The sequence below is a fragment of the Pongo pygmaeus genome, chromosome 22 (genome assembly GCF_028885625.2).
Source record: "Pongo pygmaeus isolate AG05252 chromosome 22, NHGRI_mPonPyg2-v2.0_pri, whole genome shotgun sequence".
Classification (NCBI taxonomy): Eukaryota; Metazoa; Chordata; class Mammalia; order Primates; family Hominidae; genus Pongo; species Pongo pygmaeus.
Genome location: NC_072395.2, coordinates 43,555,749 through 43,575,298, shown reverse-complemented (window position 1 = coordinate 43,575,298; position 19,550 = coordinate 43,555,749). Strand labels below are relative to the sequence as shown.

General features: G+C 37.2%; 2 protein-coding genes across 2 annotated transcripts; both read left to right on the top strand.

The window, feature by feature from the left end:
- The first annotated feature begins 9,270 nt into the window (after positions 1-9,270).
- Positions 9,271-9,770, top strand: LOC129022529 (keratin-associated protein 21-1). Its single transcript, XM_054468754.2, has one exon. The coding sequence runs from the start codon at positions 9,271-9,273 to the stop codon at positions 9,556-9,558; it is 288 nt and encodes a 95-aa protein (XP_054324729.1). The 3' UTR covers positions 9,559-9,770.
- Positions 9,771-17,502: 7,732 nt separating this feature from the next.
- Positions 17,503-18,089, top strand: LOC129022528 (keratin-associated protein 21-2). The gene has a single exon (XM_054468752.1). It carries the CDS (start codon positions 17,503-17,505, stop codon positions 17,794-17,796), a length of 294 nt encoding a protein of 97 aa, XP_054324727.1. The 3' UTR covers positions 17,797-18,089.
- The last annotated feature ends 1,461 nt before the right edge of the window (positions 18,090-19,550 follow it).

Genomic DNA, 19,550 nt, shown 5'->3' with positions numbered 1-19,550 from the left:
CATTCTGGTCCTGAAATTCTGTGAACCTCACATCAAGAATGACCCAGAACTGTTGAGCCTGATGAGCAGAGAAAATGATGCCGGTACTAACAGAGACAAGAAAGTAAAGGAGAGAGGAGAGTCAGTTTTCCACAATGCAAAGTATCTTACATAAATTGAAAGACTATCATGGCTGGTGTGAAATCTCAATAATTATTTCTTCAAATAAAATTAGGTCTTCTGTGTAGTCAGTACTCAGCACTGTCGAAAGGAGTTGTTATTCAACCTAGAGGCTAAGACAAGAGAGAAATAGCTCATGTTATGGTAGATGTTTTGGAGAATTTCCTTCATCCCTCCCTTCCTTCCTTCCTTCCTTCCTTCCTTCCTTCCTTCCTTCCTTCCTTCCTTCCTTCCTTCCTTCCTTCCTTCCTTCCTTCCATCTACCTACTTGATTACCCATCAACTATCTATCCAAATGGGGTCAGTCCTCAGTGAATCAGTAACCTTATTTAAGTTATATGATAATATTACAAATATAAAGAAGTTATTGTTTTTATAGTGATAAGTATAAAAGTTTTAAAATACAGAGGGATTATTTGTGGGAAGATAGGAAAGATTTCCAAGAAGAGGTGCATTTGAATTGAGGCCTGAGGCATGAACAGCAATGGCCAGTGAAATAGCGCAGCAGAATAAAAAGCCATCTTCTTATGCATTTATGACACTACTGGCAGAACTGTAATAACCAAGCAGATTTATAGAGGAAATTCCTAGCCTTTCTCTAGTCTAAGAAGGGTACCCAGAGAGCAGCACAGACCTCATCGATGATTTGGAGGGCCTGGTCAGGAGGGGTACTTGATGGATGACACTCATCAGCTGTGTGACTTTGGGCTAGTGACTTAATCACCTTGAACTTCAGCTTCTTTCCTTAAACACTAGTTCGAGTAGTATCTGCCCTATTTATTTCACCAGATTGTGAGAATGAATTGAAGTAATGTGTATAAAGACACTTTACAAACTACAATATAGATGGAAGGTTAGAGGGAATTTCTTCATTGTTTAATCAAAGTTTAGACACGAAAACTCTTGGAATTGAAAGCTAGAAGAAAACATACTATACAATAAGTGGGGAAATTTATGTACATCCCAAATTATGGAAATCTCTAAAACATATTTCCTATTAATATTTACCTTTTACTGTATGATACATCCTTGATCTTCACCAAAATTCTTACTGTAAGATGACACTTAATGAAGCTATCAAAACAGCCATAGGCCTAAAAATAAAATATTTTTGTATTATAGGCTGATCTTTTGACTCTAGTGGTATTCCAAAAACAAAAACAAACAACAACAACAACAACAATGAATCACATGAGCTTCCTTTATGTAACACATGATTGGTAGCTAAACATGTTTTCAAGTGATATGCTTTATAAATGCAACATAAAATCATCTGGTAATTGCTGAGCTTGAAAATACACATGACGCTATTCCTAATGACATACAGATGACACTGTACGTTTAGTAATAAATTACTATACAGAATGGCTCAGTCAGGGTGTATAAAAGCTACTGGGAGGGTAATTTATTTTCTGTGGGGTTTTCTTTCTTCATCATAGAAAAATTTTAAATTAGAGCATGTATGTATATACCGTAGAACAACCTCCTTTAAATTACAAAGTTATCACATTAAATTCTGATAAAATCAGCATTTCAGTAAAAATAAGTATGGATATTCGAAAACCTATTATTAGATGAAAATTCAAAACTATGGTATGAGAAAAATGCAATCAAAGGAATAACATTTATAGAATACAGTTTCTGGCCTAAAGCACTGCATAGGCATGTAACCTATAAAAAAGGATGTGAGAATGCTTAGATTCTATTTTAGAAAGAAGAAACTGATGTTCAGAGAACTTAAACATGTATCCAAATATCTTATGGCTTATAAATGCCACACAAACAATGAAACATATGTTTGACTTAATCATCTTTTTTATGGTAGAGAAATATTGAGTGCAAATTATGTGCCAAACATGTATTCAGAGCTGGATTTTCAGGGAATATAGATAGCTTCTGCCCTTATGAAAGAGTGTCCAGAGATCTGAGTGGAAAGGATTAGAAGTAATGCCATCTTGATAGAAGACCTTTTCAATAACTCAGGGGTATTGTGTCCTGGAAGTGAGTATTGGCAGTGGTGTTGAAAAGAAAAGTGTCTATTCCAGGGAATGATGTGAAGTAGAATTGATAGTTTTGAATTTGAGGGATGATAGAAAAAGAAAGAAACCAAGGGAAAAGAAAACAATTGGAACAGAGATTTATTTTCTTTATGCTTATTTTTAGGGATGAAACATAGGAGAGTGATCAGATAAGGCCAGTGACCGATAGCAGAAAAAACAGGAAGATTTCTTGACTGAAGGAAAAATGTCTCATAATAAAGATTATCAGAAAATGAAATTGGCAGCTTTGTGAAAATCCCCATGGAAGGCATTTAATAAAGTACTGTATCACCACTCATTCCTTTGTTGTCAAATTCGAGTACCCAGGAGAAGAATTGATCTTCCTGAGTATATATTCTATTCCAACTTGGATTTTGTGGCTGTTATAGTAAAAATAACTTAAAAGTGTAGAGTCAACTTGATTCTGAAAATCGTGATTTAAATGAAACCTAGACAAGTAAGATAAGCTAAAAACAAACAAACAAACAAGAAACAAGAAAAAACCCACTTTTTTGGACTGTATGTTTGGTGATCAAAGGGTCAGATGCTGGGCGTGAAGTGAGAAGAAAGGGTTAGTTTCAATTAGACACCTGTAGTTTTAGAGGCCTACTTATAGATGTATAGCTATAAATCAGGGTTTCTAGACCTCAGTACTCTTTGCTGTTGGGGAGTACTCTACGCCTTGTCGGATTAGCTACTTCCCTGGTTTCTACTACTAGATGCCAGTAATGCCAGTAACTTCTCCCGCTCTCCCAAGTCGTGACAATTGAAATGTCTCCAGACATTATTAAGTGTCCCTGAGAGGGCAAAAACACCCATCACTGAGAACAACTGATATGGATGTGCACTAGCTCCATTGTGTCTGTTTTACTTGTAGTGTGGAAAGAAATGAGCCCTAAAGAAGGGGCAGTAAAAAGGTAAGTTGCTCCTAAGAGGAACAGAGATCATTTTGTGGGGGAGCCACTTTATTCGTGCAGATGCTTGACCCTGAGACAAAAACCACGTGTGATCTATCTTTGAAAACTTTCAGTTCCCAAGACAACATCTTTCCTATGGCATGAGTCCAGTTAGTGTTTGTGGAATTCGGCTGAGTTGTTCAATGGATGCCTAGAAAGCAAGCAACCAATAAAAATGTTTAAGTACGTATTATAATTTAAAAACTAAAACTGGAGATGAGGAAACCCAATGTACAAAAAGCATAGATTCTTTGTGAATCAGTGAAATCTTTGTGAATCTTTGTGAATTCAGTGAAAACTGAATGCATTTTAGTTAGAAGAGAGGAAGCAGGTAAATGGATTTGTGGTCTTCTTCTTTGGATTAAACCTGGTGTTAGAACTTCAGAAGTAGACTTTAGGAATACAAGGATACAGGAAAGCTGGGAAGCACTGTTGATTAAGATACCAAGGCACTGGGAGCCCCGACATTGTTTTCATCTCTCTCCACATCTAGGTTTGCTTGAGAACTAGTCAGCTTCAGAGTTTGTAAATATTCTCTTAAATGAAGTTCATAGTGTCTCAGTGTAAGTTCTTCCAGTATGGTCATGTGAACGGGAGTGCAAAAGGAAGTGAAGAGCAGGAGCTTGCATATTTACTTAATTCCAACAGGACCATACTGCACATAGAATGTTATTTGCAGCTGTTTGCCCCATGGAAGAACCAAGGAGAGAGAGAAATCTCAGGTAAAGGCAAGCTTCTCAGTTTTGCATAGCATCTCATTTCTGCTAAGTTCTGTATCTTTCCTATAATACCAATAACTAGGAGCAGGTGTCTGTGTGATCACTTCCCACTAATCTAACTCACCTGGATTATTACAAGGACCATCAGTCATTATAAATGTCTAAAGAACCCTGATAAATGACATGGAATTCTACTCTTAATCTGTATTATGGATGGATAAATGTTTCAATCCTTTAGTGATAGGAATGCAAAGTTGAAGTTTATTGAAAAATATTTTTTTCCCATGAATCCTTTGCTTATCTAAGTACTTTCAGTATACCAGATGGATATTATGTATCCTGCAAGTGGAGAGATAAGTTGCTTGCTCATGTAAATTTGCAGTTGAGGTAATGGATGGTAACATATATATAGTTTTATACATGAATACACACATATATGCATATATAACAGATACATAAGTAACAGGTCTAAGCACTAATTACAGGTATCCTCTTGCAGAATCACCATGGTCCTGCTAGGGCTATAAAGATAAAATTTTTTAAAATATTAGAGAAAATAAAGATGCTGTACACATTTGATAATTTTGGAATGTCATATAAATTTTATGGCTGAACACCAGTTCCTGAATTCTGACCATGTTTTCAGCCTCAGTAGAAAAAATTTTCTTTCTGGCATCAATATCATTTGCTACAGTCATACCTGGACTAGACCCAAGTTGAAGCTACAGTCATACCTAGACTAGAAGTTAGCCACTGTAGCTTCAATTTGGGTCTAGTCTTTGACTCCTATTGACTTTTAAGTTCCCCTTATGTAAAATGTGGATTGGGTTTCAGGTTTACCTGGAATTTCTACTGTGAAAGGTATAGTCTCTTTCCTCAAGAATATCATGCTTTTATTAGTTAACAAGATAAAGTTTCAACAAAGCATGACAAGTCTGTTATATTTGTCTGCATACAGGAGCAAACAAGACGATCTACTTGTGAAGTAGAATGTATAGTTTTGAATTTCTTTTTTTTTTTTTTTATTATTATTATTATTATACTTTAGGTTTTATGGTACATGTGCGCAATGTGCAGGTAAGTTACATATGTATACATGTGCCATGCTGGTGCGCTGCACCCACCAACTCGTCATCTAGCATTAGGTATATCTTCCAATGCTATCCCTCCCCCCTCCCCCCACCCCACAACAGTCCCCAGAGTGTGATGTTCCCCTTCCTGTGTCCATGTGTTCTCATTGTTCAATTCCCACCTATGAGTGAGAATATGCGGTGTTTGGTTTTTTGTTCTTGCGATAGTTTACTGAGAATGATGATTTCCAATTTCATCCATGTCCCTACAAAGGACGTGAACTCATCATTTTTTATGGCTGCATAGTATTCCATGGTGTATATGTGCCACATTTTCTTAATCCAGTCTATCATTGTTGGACATTTGGGTTGGTTCCAAGTCTTTGCTATTGTGAATAATGCCGCAATAAACATACGTGTGCATGTGTCTTTATAGCAGCATGATTTATAGTCCTTTGGGTATATACCCAGTAATGGGATGGCTGGGTCGAATGGAATTTCTAGTTCTAGATCCCTGAGGAATCGCCACACTGACTTCCACAAGGGCTGAACTAGTTTACAGTCCCACCAACAGTGTAAAAGTGTTCCTGTTTCTCCACATCCTCTCCAGCACCTGTTGTTTCCTGACTTTTTAATGATTGCCATTCTAACTGGTGTGAGATGGTATCTCATTGTGGTTTTGATTTGCATTTCTCTGATGGCCAGTGATGGTGAGCATTTTTTCATGTGTTTTTTGGCTGCATAAATGTCTTCTTTTGAGAAGTGTCTGTTCATGTCCTTCGCCCACTTTTTGATGGGGTTGTTTGTTTTTTTCTTGTAAATTTGTTGGAGTTCATTGTAGATTCTGGATATTAGCCCTTTGTCAGATGAGTAGGTTGCGAAAATTTTCTCCCATTTTGTAGGTTGCCTGTTCACTCTGATGGTAGTTTCTTTTGCTGTGCAGAAGCTCTTGAGTTTAATTAGATCCCATTTGTCAATTTTGGCTTTTGTTGCCATTGCTTTTGGTGTTTTAGACATGAAGTCCTTGCCCATGCCTATGTCCTGAATGGTAATGCCTAGGTTTTCTTCTAGGGTTTTTATGGTTTTAGGTTTAACATTTAAGTCTTTAATCCATCTTGAATTGATTTTTGTATAAGGTGTAAGGAAGGGATCCAGTTTCAGCTTTCTACATATGGCTAGCCAGTTTTCCCAGCACCATTTACTAAATAGGGAATCCTTTCCCCATTTCTTGTTTTTGTCAGGTTTGTCAAAGATCAGATAGTTGTAGATATGTGGCATTATTTCTGACGGCTCTGTTCTGTTCCATTGATCTATATCTCTGTTTTGGTACCAGTACCATGCTGTTTTGGTTACTGTAGCCTTGTAGTATAGTTTGAAGTCAGGTAGTGTGATGCCTCCAGCTTTGTTCTTTTGGCTTAGGATTGACTTGGCGATGCGGGCTTTTTTTTGGTTCCATATGAACTTTAAAGTAGTTTTTTCCAATTCTGTGAAGAAAGTCATTGGCAGCTTGATGGGGATGGCATTGAATCTGTAAATTACCTTGGGAAGGATGGCCATTTTCACGATATTGATTCTTCCTACCCATGAGCATGGAATGTTCTTCCATTTGTTTGTATCCTCTTTTATTTCCTTGAGCAGTGGTTTGTAGTTCTCCTTGAAGAGGACTTTCACATCCCTTGTAAGTTGGATTCCTAGGTATTTTATTCTCTTTGAAGCAATTGTGAATGGGAGTTCACTCATGATTTGGCTCTCTGTTTGTCTGTTATTGATGTATAAGAATGCTTGTGATTTTTGCACATTGATTTTGTATCCTGAGACTTTGCTGAAGTTGCTTATCAGCTTAAGGAGATTTTGGGCTGAGACAATGGGGTTTTCTAGATATACTATCATGTCATCTGCAAACAGGGACAATTTGACTTCCTCTTTTCCTAATTGAATACCCTTGATTTCCTTCTCCTGCCTAATTGCCCTGGCCAGAACTTCCAACACTATGTTGAATAGAAGTGGTGAGAGAGGGCATCCCTGTCTTGTGCCAGTTTTCAAAGGGAATGCTTCCAGTTTTTGCCCATTCAGTATGATATTGGCTGTGGGTTTGTCATAAATAGCTCTTATTATTTTGAGATACGTCCCATCAATTCCTAATTTATTGAGAGTTTTTAGCATGAAGGGTTGTTGAATTTTGTCAAAGGCCTTTTCTGCATCTATTGAGATAATCATGTGGTTTTTGTCTTTCGTTCTGTTTATATGCTGGATTACATTTATTGATTTGCGTATATTGAACCAGCCTTGCATCCCAGGGATGAAGCCCACTTGATCATGGTGGATAAGCTTTTTGATGTGCTGCTGGATTCTGTTTGCCAGTATTTTATTGAGGATTTTTGCATCAATGTTCATCAAGGATATTGGTCTAAAATTCTCTTTTTTTGTTGTGTCTCTGCCAGGCTTTGGTATCAGGATGATGCTGGCCTCATAAAATGAGTTAGGGAGGATTCCCTCTTTTTCTATTGATTGGAATATTTTCAGAAGGAATGGTACCAGCTCCTCCTTGTACCTCTGGTAGAATTCGGCTGTGAATCCATCTGGACCTGGACTTTTTTTGGTTGGTAAGCTATTGATTATTGCCACAATTTCAGCTCCTGTTATTGGTCTATTCAGAGATTCAACTTCTTCCTGGTTTAGTCTTGGGAGGGTGTATGTGTTGAGGAATTTATCCATTTCTTCTAGATTTTCTAGTTTATTTGCATAGAGGTGTTTGTAATATTCTCTGATGGTAGTTTGTATTTCTGTGGGATCGGTGGTGATATCCCCTTTATCATTTTTTATTGCATCTATTTGAAGTTTTGAATTTCAAGGATGAAAAAACAGAAAGAAACTGAAAGAAAAGAAAAAATTGAGACAGAGATCTATTTTCTTTATGCTTTTTTAAGGGACGAAACATAGCGGAGAGATCAGATGAGATGAGTGACAGATAGCAGAAAAAAAGGGAAAGATTTCCAACTGAGGGGAAAATGTAGTCCACAGTAGCAATAAGGAAAGGCATCCTGAAGAAAGTGATTCCAGATCTGAGTTTTGATGTATAAACAGAAAGTTTTTTTGGTTGATAATTGAGGGTGATGAGAAAAATACTAATGGCGGAAAAAATGATACTCATTTTCCTCTTTCGTATCTTGAAAAGGTAAGTGTGATAGAGAGGATTATTGAGAAGGAAGAGGGCACCTTGGATTTCAAAATCACAATGAACATTCTTGTAGAAGACTGAGAACTTGTAATAAGTGAGTAATTGAGAATTTTGAATGAGTAGTGTGAAATGTGTGTATGGAAAGGGGACAAAATTTATTTTTGTGCTACTTTATATCATAGAAGGGTTAGTTGTTAATGGTGGGCTTTTGCTGTCAGTAACCTTAAATTGTCCACTATCCTTTAGCTTCTGAAGTAAATGTCCAAGGAATAGTAGTGAAAGGAGAAGAAAAATGGTTTATTAAATTCTAGGAATGTATCCATATTTCATCATGCAAAACTTTGATGAAATCTGTATTGGAGGAAAGAACTGAGTTTCTGGTCAAATGAATTTTTTTGCTTCCTTATCCAAATGAAGCTGTTTAGGTTTTAAAAGGCTCCTCAGTGACAATTACTTATATGGCTGAAGAAATGGGAGACAAAAGGAGGGCTTCTCTGCCTCCCCAGGTTCTTAGTTTGCCTGGTGGATGGAAGGAAAATGTAAGAAGCACTTGCAGATAGCATACAGTCTGGTTTTGAATGATCAGATGTGAATATGTTTCTTGGGATTTGAGGGAAGTTGGACAAGGGGTAGGTGTGGAAGTGCAGAATGAGTTGGAGAAAGAAGTCTGGCAAGAAGTTGTAATGACTCAGGAAAGGAGATAGGAGTGACTCCTTCCCTATGGGTAGAGGTAGACATTTTAGGAAAAAAGAGAGAGAGGAAAAAGAGGATAAAATTTTGTTATGATCCTCCCAAAACTTGTTATGTAAGATATATATTTACTGATAGGAGATTTTGAAAATTAGTATCAGCTTTATATTTGGGCACATGATTTCATTGAGACAGTTCTCTGGCAGAGCAGATAAAAATGATGCTCCTGAAATGAAACTAGAGTCTCCAAAATAATTGGCTCATTTTAAGCAAAATATTATTGATGGTCAACAGTGACTGGCACACAGTAATTGTTTAAATATTTGTTGGCTAAGTCAGGGAATAAGTGATATGCTTTGGCAATTACTGACAGTATATAAAGGTCTCAGGGAAGTAGAAGACATCCACATCTCAGAAGCATCTTCTTGAAACCCATCTCAATTCTCTCCTCTTCACAACATGTGTTGCAACTACTACAGCAACCCCTGTGGCTATGGCTCCGGCTGTGGCTGTGGCTGTGGCTCTGGTTATGGCTGTGGCTATGGCTCCGGCTATGGCTGTGGCTATGGAACTGGCTACGGCTCTGGCTCTGGCTGTGTCTGTGGCTATGGAACTGGCTATGGCTGTGGGTTTGGCTCTCGCTGTGGCTGTGGTTATGGAACTGGCTATGGCTGTGGATACGGCTCTGGCTCTGGCTACTGTGGCTACCCACCATTTTGCTTTAGAAGATGCTATTCTTCCTGCTAAAACATCACTGTCAGAGGACGATTTACTTCTAAAATGACACGTCTGAAGATAATGCTGATTCAAGGATTCATACTCCAAGATTTCTGTATCCAAGAATTACATGCTTGACAGTCTTGGACCTCTAGCCTCACATTTCTTTGAATGAAATCATGGCCATAGGATCCATGGTGTCATCTGACTGTTTTCCAAATGTTATCTTTTGCTCCTTTAATCTCTGGTTCTCTGTTATGACTGTGTTAATGATCATAACATCTACAGTTGGGGAAGTCAATCATTTGTAATAAAAATGGTTCTTTATTCCTAAAAATCTCTGTGTACTTGCTTGTGAGTTACTCTTTCTTGGGGTGTTTTGGAATCTCTTGAAAATTGGGCTAACAGTATTTTGGCTGAACCTTAGGTACTTCCTTGATATAACGCAATTATTTCCTCTTATGCTTGCATCATAAATAATGTCTTCTCTACCTGCTTCTCATATCCCACATGTTCAGGCTCTCACATACCCAAACACAAATCACAGAGTATTTCAGAACTGTGCTTTGGAAATGGCACTGAGTGTCTAGAATGGAGCGGGAGGGGGAAAGGGAGGAGAAGTGACACCTATTCAGGATGTTATGACAAAAGTCTCAGGGAGGAGATATAGCCTGAGTGCTTAAAGAAGTAATATAATCCCAGCACTTTGGGAGGCTGAGGTGGGTGGATTGCCTGAGGTCAGGAGTTCGAGACCAGCCTGGCCAACATTGTGAAACTCTGTCTCTACTAAAAATACAAAAATTAGCTGGGCTTGGTGGCGTGTGCCTGTAATTCCATCTACTCAGGAGGTGGAGACAGAAGAATTGCTTGAACCCTCAGAAGGTGGAGGTTGCAGTGAGCCGAGATTGCGCCACTGCACTCCAGCTTGGGTGACACACTGAGACTCCATCACACACACACACACACACACACAAAGCAATGCAATAGGAGAGATCACTTCCAGGATTGTTGAAAATTTTGAGTCGGGGTCAAGTGTTAGGCATGAGGAAATAAAAACCTAAAAAAGGGTAAGTTAGAAGAAAAAATATACTATCAAATTTATCTACATCTGACAAAAGTACAAATATATATGTTTGCTTACATGGAGGTTGAGAAATGTTATTTAATTCACTTAAATATTTTTGAATAGACACCATCCTGAAGACACAGAAGAAAAATTATAAGCAAATGTTCTGCTCTCAGAATGTTTATAGTCTAACAGATGAAGATATAAAAAAGCAAAAATAGGCTAGATGCGGTGGCTCATGCCTGTTAATCCCTGCACTTTGGGAGGCTGAGGCAGGTGGATCACTTGAGGTCAGGAGCTCGAGACCAGCCTGGCCAACATGGCGAAACCCCGTCTCTACTAAGAATACAAAAATTAGCCAGGCATGGTGATGGGCGCCTGTAATCCCAGCTACTTGGGAGGCTGAGGCATGAGAATCGCTTGAACCTGGGAGACGGAGGTTGCAGTGAGCCAAGATTGCGTCATTGCACTCCAGCCTGGGCAACAAGAGCAAAACTCTGTCTAAAATAATAATAATAATAATAATAATAATAATAATAGTAAAGCAAAAACTAATTATAACAAATTCAGACAGATAATTGCTATAGAGGGAATAAAACAGCTTAATGGGGAAGAGATTAAGGTTTGAAGTACTGGAGAGACAGCTCAGGGAAGTATCTTGAGGTTATGACATTTGAGCTAATAATACAACATTTCCAGCAGCAAAGAAAGACTAAAAAGGACAGTAGCAAGTGCCAAGGGGGAGAGCAGTTCATTAAGTTTTGGGTATGATGAAGGTGATGACACATTTTTCAGTTAGAAAAGAGCAAGGTCTAGTATCTTAATGGAGTTCTTTTTAGATTGGGGTGGTCATAAAAATGAGATTAAAGGGTTTGTTCTAGTTTCCTGGCTGACTTTCTGATGTGGAGTGTTTACTGCTTCTTGGATTCTGATTTTAGTGTCCTTTCCTCCAGTTCTAGACCATCCAAACTCTATCACTGAAATCTTACAACAGAGAAAGTCTTCTGGATTCAGTAGAAACTTGTTATAATCAGCAGTAATAAATGTGTCCCTGTTTCATCCACACAACAGGGACCATTACACCAAGTCTGGCTCTCTGAGGTCCCTGGAGCTGGGTGACCCCACAAAATGCCTGGCTCTAAGAAAGATAGCCCTACAATCAATATCAGCCGAGGAGGAAGGCTATGTCCAGGATAGAACCTGTCTGACTGATGGACAATCGGGGTTTCTTCTAAGAGCAGGATAGCTTTCCCATCTGGAGTATTTGTGAGTCAGATCTGAGGACTAACTCTGCTCTCTGGAACTCTGAAGTTATTATAGTATTGCAAGCAGTGGATACCACTTAACATATCTTCAAAACCTGAAACATTGTGATTATCTCAGTTTAAGAAAATTTTGAGACATTCAACTTGTGTGAAATGAGAAAATGGTGATAATGTTAACAGAGACAGAGATGATAAAATTAGATAAGGGGTGTGTGTGTGTGTGTGTGTGTGTACATGCTCATGTAGATGTGGCCTGTTTGGTGGAGGTTGGGAAAAACAAATATTTGAATTCACGTATGTAATCACAGTATGGAGGAAAGGAAAAACTATTTATATTTCACAATACTTTCTGTGGTCGGACAATGATTTAAGTTTCAAAGCTCCTTTAAAAAGAAGCACAAAAGTCTTTTTTTGGGACACATTATTACATATTGTAGAGGCTCTAAGTTGTAAAATCTAAATTGTAAAATTTGTTCTTTAATAAACATTAAGATTAATGTTTCAGCTATGTGCTGTGATTGGTGTGGAGACAGAGAGCTAAAACACATAGTCCCGTCTAAGAATTCAAAATCTTCAGCTGGACACAAAATACCATATCATACATACCAGGTATGCTTGTAGGTATGATGGCATTACCAAGAAGATCTCAAGGGGGAAACTTAAATCAGAATGTGGAAAGAGAAGGCTCGACAAGGGTCAGAAATTGCTTCCAAAGAATGATAGGAACAGAGCCATAAAGGATGAGGTAGATTTGGTCAGTTACAAGAGACAGAAAATGGAATTCAAGGCCAAGAAATTCAAGGAAAGAAGAAAATAAGCTGTCAGTTTATTGAAAGAGTAGGAGGCTCCATTGGGAAATTTTAATCAGTGTCCACTTCCATAAAAGAATTATCAGGTCTCTTGAGTAAGCTGCACTGTCTGATATGGTGCTACTAGCCAGCTGTTGAGTGCTCAAAATGGGGATAGTTCAAAATGAAATGCACTGTAAGTGTAAAATACAGAGTAAATATCAAAGCCTTAATAGAAAAAAAGAATGAAAATATCAAATACATTTAAATTATTCGTTATATATTAAATGATAATATTTTGAGACATTAGGGTGAATACGATATGATATAAAATTAATTCACCTGTTTCTTTTTCTCTTTTTAAAATGTGGACATTGGAAAATTTAAATTTCTCAATGTGTTTCATGGTATATTTCTATTGTAGAGTGTTGTCCTAGAAGGCCAATAATAACAAACTGGCCAGGTAAGGACACTGGCTAGAAAGAGAAGTCATGTTAGGCCACTAGCAAAGATCAGGAAGTCTAAGCATGTTATCTAGGTATAAGGAGTAGATCAGCCTGAGGCAATAGGACCACATTTGCCAGTGCTGCAGACTTCAGGGGAGGAGCAAAGTCCCTGTGTAGACAAGTTTTCCATCTGGGATAGTTTATTCAGTAAATGTGTGCCTTAGTTTGTTTTGTGCTGCTACAACAGAATACCCCAGACTGGATAATTTATAATAAACAGAAATTTATTAGCTCATAGTTCTGGTGGCTGGAAAATCCAGTATCAAAGTGGTGAGAGTCTTCCTGCTGCATCAAAACATGGCAGAAGGCATCACATGGTGAAAGACCAGGAGAGGGCAAGAGAGAGAGCAAGACGGGGTGAACCCATTCCCACAATAACAGACTTGCTCCTGTGATAATGGTGTTAGTCCATTTATGAGGGTGGAGCCTTCAAGACCTAAACACCTCATAATGGTCCTACCTCCGAATACCTTCACAATGGCAATTAAGTTGCAACATGAGTTTTGAAGGGGGCAAACAGTTAAATCACAGCAATGGGATTGATCAATGTTCCATCTGTTTAGATACAAAGATGTAAATACCTACCTCACACTATACGCATAAGAAATTCCACATTGATTAAAGTTCTGCACATGAAGGTTAAATTATGAAAGTACTAGAAGACGGTATAGAGTTTTAGGAATTTTGGCTAGGATTGTAAAGATCACAAAGAAAGAAAATCCAGATGACAAAGGTGAAGACAAAAGTTGCAAAATATTGGCAATTTTAGTCAAATGAAGTGCATATTTTCCATTTGAAAGACTAAAGGAAAAAATAATTTATGGGTCCTTCCTGAGCTTTAATATTCTTGCAGGAGTTAAATCGATTTGATTCTACCACTAAACAGCTGAGAGTCCTTGGGCAAGTCACAACTACCTGTGGCTTCTGTTTTCACATCTGTGACGTGTGTAAAAACAAAAACCATTAGGTACATGAAAGTTGCTTTACATCAATAATCATCAGAGAAATGCAAATCAAAATCACAATGAGCTATCACCTCATACCTGGTGTGATGGGTATTATAAAAAAGATAAGAGATAACAAGTGTTGGCGAGGAAGTGCAATAAAAGAAACATTTGTGCACTGTTTTTAATGGGAATATAAATTCGTACAGCCATTATGGATAACAATATGGAGGCTCCTTAAAAAATGAAAATTAGAACTACCACACGATCTAGCCCTACTTCTGGGTTTATATGTGAAAGATGCAAAATCAGTAGCTCAAAGAGATATATGCATTCCCATGTTTGTTGCAGCACTATTTACAATAGCCAAAACATGGAAACAACCTAACTGTTCACTAATGAGTGAATGAAAAAATAAATTGTGGTGTATATTTGTAATGAAATATTATAAAAAGGAAAGAAATCCTGCCATTGACAACAGCATGGATAAACATGGAAGGCATTATGCTAAGTGACAAGTCAGCCAGAGAAAGACAAATGCTGAGTAATCTTACTTATATGTGGAATCTAAAATGTAGAACTCAAAAAACAGAGTGTGGAATGGTGGTTGCCAAGGGGTTGGGGAGGTGGAAGAAATGGGAAGATGTTAGTTTAAGGGTACAAATCTTCAGTTACAAGAAGAATAAGTTCTGGAGATACAATTTACCACATGGTAACTAACTATAGTTAACGATACTGTATTGTATACTTGAAATTTGCTAAGGGTAGATCTTAATTGTTCTCACCATAAAACAAAACCAAAATGCTAATTATGTGATTATTGTGTTAACTTACTTGATTGTGTCAATCATTTCTCAGTAAATATGTATATCAAATCATCATATTGTATAACTTAAGCTCATATGATTGTCTTTGACCCTGATACCGCAATAAAGCTGGAAAGTAATAAAAAACACAACTTACTTTACATTGTTTTTATAAGAATCAATGAAGTAATAAATGTAAGTGTGACTCAAAAATTAAAAGGGGATGTCTGCTTTGGAAAATGTCTATTCATGTTCTTTGTTCACTTTTTTTGGTGAAATTATTTGTGGTTTTTTTGTTGTTTAAGTGTTTGAGTTTCTTGTACATTCTGAATATTAGTCCCCCGTCAGATGCATAGTTTGCAAATATTTTCTCCCATTCTTCAGGTTGTCTGTTCACTCTGTTAATTATTTCTTTTGCTGTGAAGAAGCTTTTTAGTTTAATTAAGTCCCATTCATCTATTTTTGTTTTCGTTGCATACTTTTAAGTATTCGTCATGAATTCTTTGCCTTGACCAATGTTCAGAAGAGTTTTCCCTAGAGTTTCTTCCAGTATTTTTATTGTTTCAGGTCTTACATTGCAGTCTTTAATACATCTCGAGTTGATTTTTGTATATGGTGAGAGATGGGGTCCAGTTTCATTCGTCTGCATATAGCAATCCAATTTTCCCAGCATCATTTATTGAAGAGGATGTCCTTTCCCCAATGTATGTTCTTGTTGACCTAGTCAAAGAACAGCTGGCTATAAATAATATGGCTTTATTTCCAGGTTCTCTCTTCTTTTTCAGTGATCTATGTATCTATATTTATACCACTACCACACTGTTTTGGTAGCCCTGTGATGTGTTCCTTGATTCTGTATTTTTACAAAACATTGTTGTATAAAATGCTTCAGGCAAGGTAAACTGAGGTCAATTACATTGAAGTTCATTTTCTGAGAACATTTGGTCACTTTTGAAAATTTATTATGAAAACATTACTTGACATATGTATATTTACACATATATATCACATACTTTAAAAATAGCAAAATTAAAATTCAAATCTCAAAATTTTAGTACAACAAATAGATCAATACAAGTATATACAGAAATTTGAAAAGCTGTTACTGTTTAGGAATGCTTATATTTGGGTAAAAGAAAAGGGGAAAGGAAAGAAAAAGTATTGTCTCCACCATGTATCAGGGTCATTGCTACACTACTTATATTTCCTGTGTATTTTCTGTAGGCCTCTTAATAAAATTTTAAATAAATGTGATTATTTTTATTCCCATTTGGCAGTTGCAGAAACTGAGGTTCATCTAAGTTGAGGACATTTTCCATGGTCATATAATTAGGAAAAGACTCAGTCAGGAAATTAACCAATCTGTTTTCCAGGGAAAGCTATTTCTACTACAGAGCCTCTGGAACATGGAGGACACTGTACTGATTATCAATTTATGGCCCCTCAGCATCTAATTCATCCTTCAGTATATTCTCTGTGCTGATAGATGGGATTCCTTTAAGTATTTCTCCTTCACTGTGAGCATGGCTTCAAGCTTTCTCGGGAGAGGATGCAGCAGGGACATTGCAGGAGGAAGCAGAGCTCCTGCATTTTTGGGTGTGGCACAGAAGGAGAGTAGAAGGTATCAGCAGTGTGGGTTGAGGATATCTAATGAAGCTCCACCTCAGTTTTGGGTCCAGAATATGCTGGAAATTGTTATTCAGTAGAAAGCACTGATGTACAGCATAAACATCAGAGTGGTCCAATTGTTATGGATATCCAATTGTTAATTAGGTTCTTAAACACAAACAAACCTGTGTTTAAGAACAGAATTTAACAACTGGACGTCAACAACAAAGTTGTGAACCAAGGAATTCCCCTCACTTTAAATGGAAAAATCAAAAGTTTTTTTCTATAAATTTTAAATGACACATATTACATAACTGACCTGTCAGAAGTTTAACAAAAATTTTTTTTTCAAGCAAGAGAAGGTCATAGACTGCCTAGAAAAGGGGGGAATGGTCAAACTTTTCATCAGAGAGGAGAGGGTTTCAAGAAGTGGAGGTAGCACGTGGAAATACCCAATTCTTTGTCCAAAAACCATGATTAGTAATTTTTAGTGACTATGATAAGAAAAGAACACCAAGATATTAGGAAAGAATAAGAAGAAATGATGATGATGATGATGGTATTAAGAACAGTGAGTAGAACTCCTTATTAATTAGATAATTCCCAAGACCTTACAAGAACAGAATGATAAACATACATTTATAGGCCAAACATATTTTGGTGATGTGTTATGTCATGGCTATGAAATGAAACTATGGCAAACAAAATTATGGTTGTATAAGCTTGTGTGTTTAGAACTTGTATATTTGTTTTCTTTTCAGGCATAAAAATATTCCTAGGGAAGTCATAAGCAAATTATGAATTCCAAAGAAAGTAGATGTACACAGAATGAGCTCATTTTAGGCAAATGATTATAAAATGAGTAAATAGAGCCCATGTGAGGATGACCCATGCACCCCTGGAAGTATATAAAGGTCTTAGAAGAGTAGAGGACATTCACACTTCAGAAAGAGCCTCCTACACCTCAACTGAAATCTAACCTCCTGAAATCATGTGTTGCAACTACTACAGAAACTCCTGTGGAGGCTGTGGATATGGCTCTGGCTGGAGTTCCGGCTGTGGATATGGTTGTGGCTATGGCTGTGGATATGGCTCTGGCTGTAGATATGGCTCTGGCTATGGAACTGGCTGTGGCTATGGCTGTGGATACGGCTCTGGCTGTGGATATGGCTGTGGATATGGCTCTGGATATGGATTTGGCTCTCACTATGGCTGCGGATACAGCTCTAGCTGCTGTGGCTACCGACCACTTTGCTACAGAAGATGCTATTCCTCTTGCTACTAATCATCACTACAGATCATCCTTGGCTTTGCAATGACCTCTCCAAGATCAAGTTCAATTGAAATCTCCCCTACCCATTATCTTCACATCTAAGTAAAGATTGACTATGGTCACCCGACTATCTGAATGCATATAAGAGAAGTTGTTGGCAGTGGATGGAGACTGAGTAGTTTTATCACATCGCTGAAGAGAGGAGATTTTATTCTGATCAATTTTCTAGTGTAATTTTCTAATGTAAACTCTTATATCTTTTTCTGAGTCTTTGTGCCATGACTATTTGCTGAAACACAAGAGGACTATATAACTGGAGCATACTAAAATGGAAAAAAAAATAGAACTTTCTTAATAAAAGGCCTTACTCACTAAGAAGTCTGGTCTCCTTAACGTCTCCTTAATTTGAGGATTTGTGGCTTCCTCAAAAGCTGTGTGACCACAACTTTAAATAAGACAATGTTATTTTATTGGTTGAATCCAAATACTTGTGTTTTACATATTTCTTAATTCCTTTTATATTAACTCTTTACATTTTTATTTAAACATGAACACAAATATTAAGCTTAAAATTTTAAAACATGCATGAAAAAAGAATTAGAATAGAACCAAGAATGAGACAGGGAATCTACTCACGAGGTTAATGCACTAGTTCAGCAATGACTATCCTGGTTGAGCTGAAGTCAAGGTAATTAAGAGGCAATAATATTAATTTAATGTTAATAGCTTTTGAAATATGTAAAACAAGAAATCTTAGACTAAGCAGATAAGTCTCCTACAAGTGCTCAAGATGGTGAGAAAGGATCAGGGCTCTTTTATGTTCCCACTCCCCACCCTTTCTGTGTGACTTTCATACTCATGGTTTTAAAGTGGTTGCTGTGTATGACCAACATTCTGCATAAGTAAGGACAAATGATGAAGAGCATCAGGTCTTTTAAAACTTTGTCCTCTTATTTGGGAAGGGACACTCTTCCTGGAAGAATTTTGACTGCCCTTGTTTGTACACATGTGTACTGTGACCACTCTTAGCTAAAGGTGCGTAAAGAACAAAAAGGTGGTCAGGGGTTCTGCTAGTCAGTCAACCATGTGTGCCCAAAGTTTGTAGGTCTTGGGGATCAAGGGGAAAGGACAAAAGACTGAGGAAGCAAAACCTCAGGTAAATGGCCGTATGTTCCTACAGCAATTTAGGTTTGGGAAGGGGTACAATTTATGACTTCACTCATTTTGTAGAGGTTTGAGCTTAATATATGCTCTTATTTATATCATATTACTGTTCGTCCACACATAGCTCTTTTCCCTTTTTCTATATTTTTTTGTCTAACAGAGTAATTTATTTATTCTCTTACATTTATCTTTTATTTCCATTCTCACACCCATCTCTCATTCATAAACACCTTGTAATTTATTATTTTATATGCAATACCCCTTTTCATCTTGTCAGTATCCCCCAAAAGTTGGCCATTCTACTATATATTTTAAACCTATTTAAATTGTATTATTATATATATATTTTAAAACCCCTTTTCTTTCAGCGCAATTGCAGTGAATGATTCATTTATGCTACTATGTGTACATTTAGACTATTATTTCTCATTGCCATATGGTACTTCACGTGGCTAATACACAAGATTTTGCCTTTTGCTATCTCGGTGATGCACACATAATCACACCCAGCTCTTCTTCAGCACAACATTGCTGCAATGAACACGTGACCCTTATGGGCTTCTGTGAAAGTCAATCCCAAAATCTGTGAGTCAATCCTCACA

What these genes read in the sequence shown, in the direction of transcription:
- LOC129022528 (XM_054468752.1), top strand. Translation starts at nt 17,503, where the DNA reads ATGTGTTGCAACTACTACAGAAACTCCTGTGGAGGCTGTGGATATGGC.
- LOC129022529 (XM_054468754.2), top strand. Translation starts at nt 9,271, where the DNA reads ATGTGTTGCAACTACTACAGCAACCCCTGTGGCTATGGCTCCGGCTGT.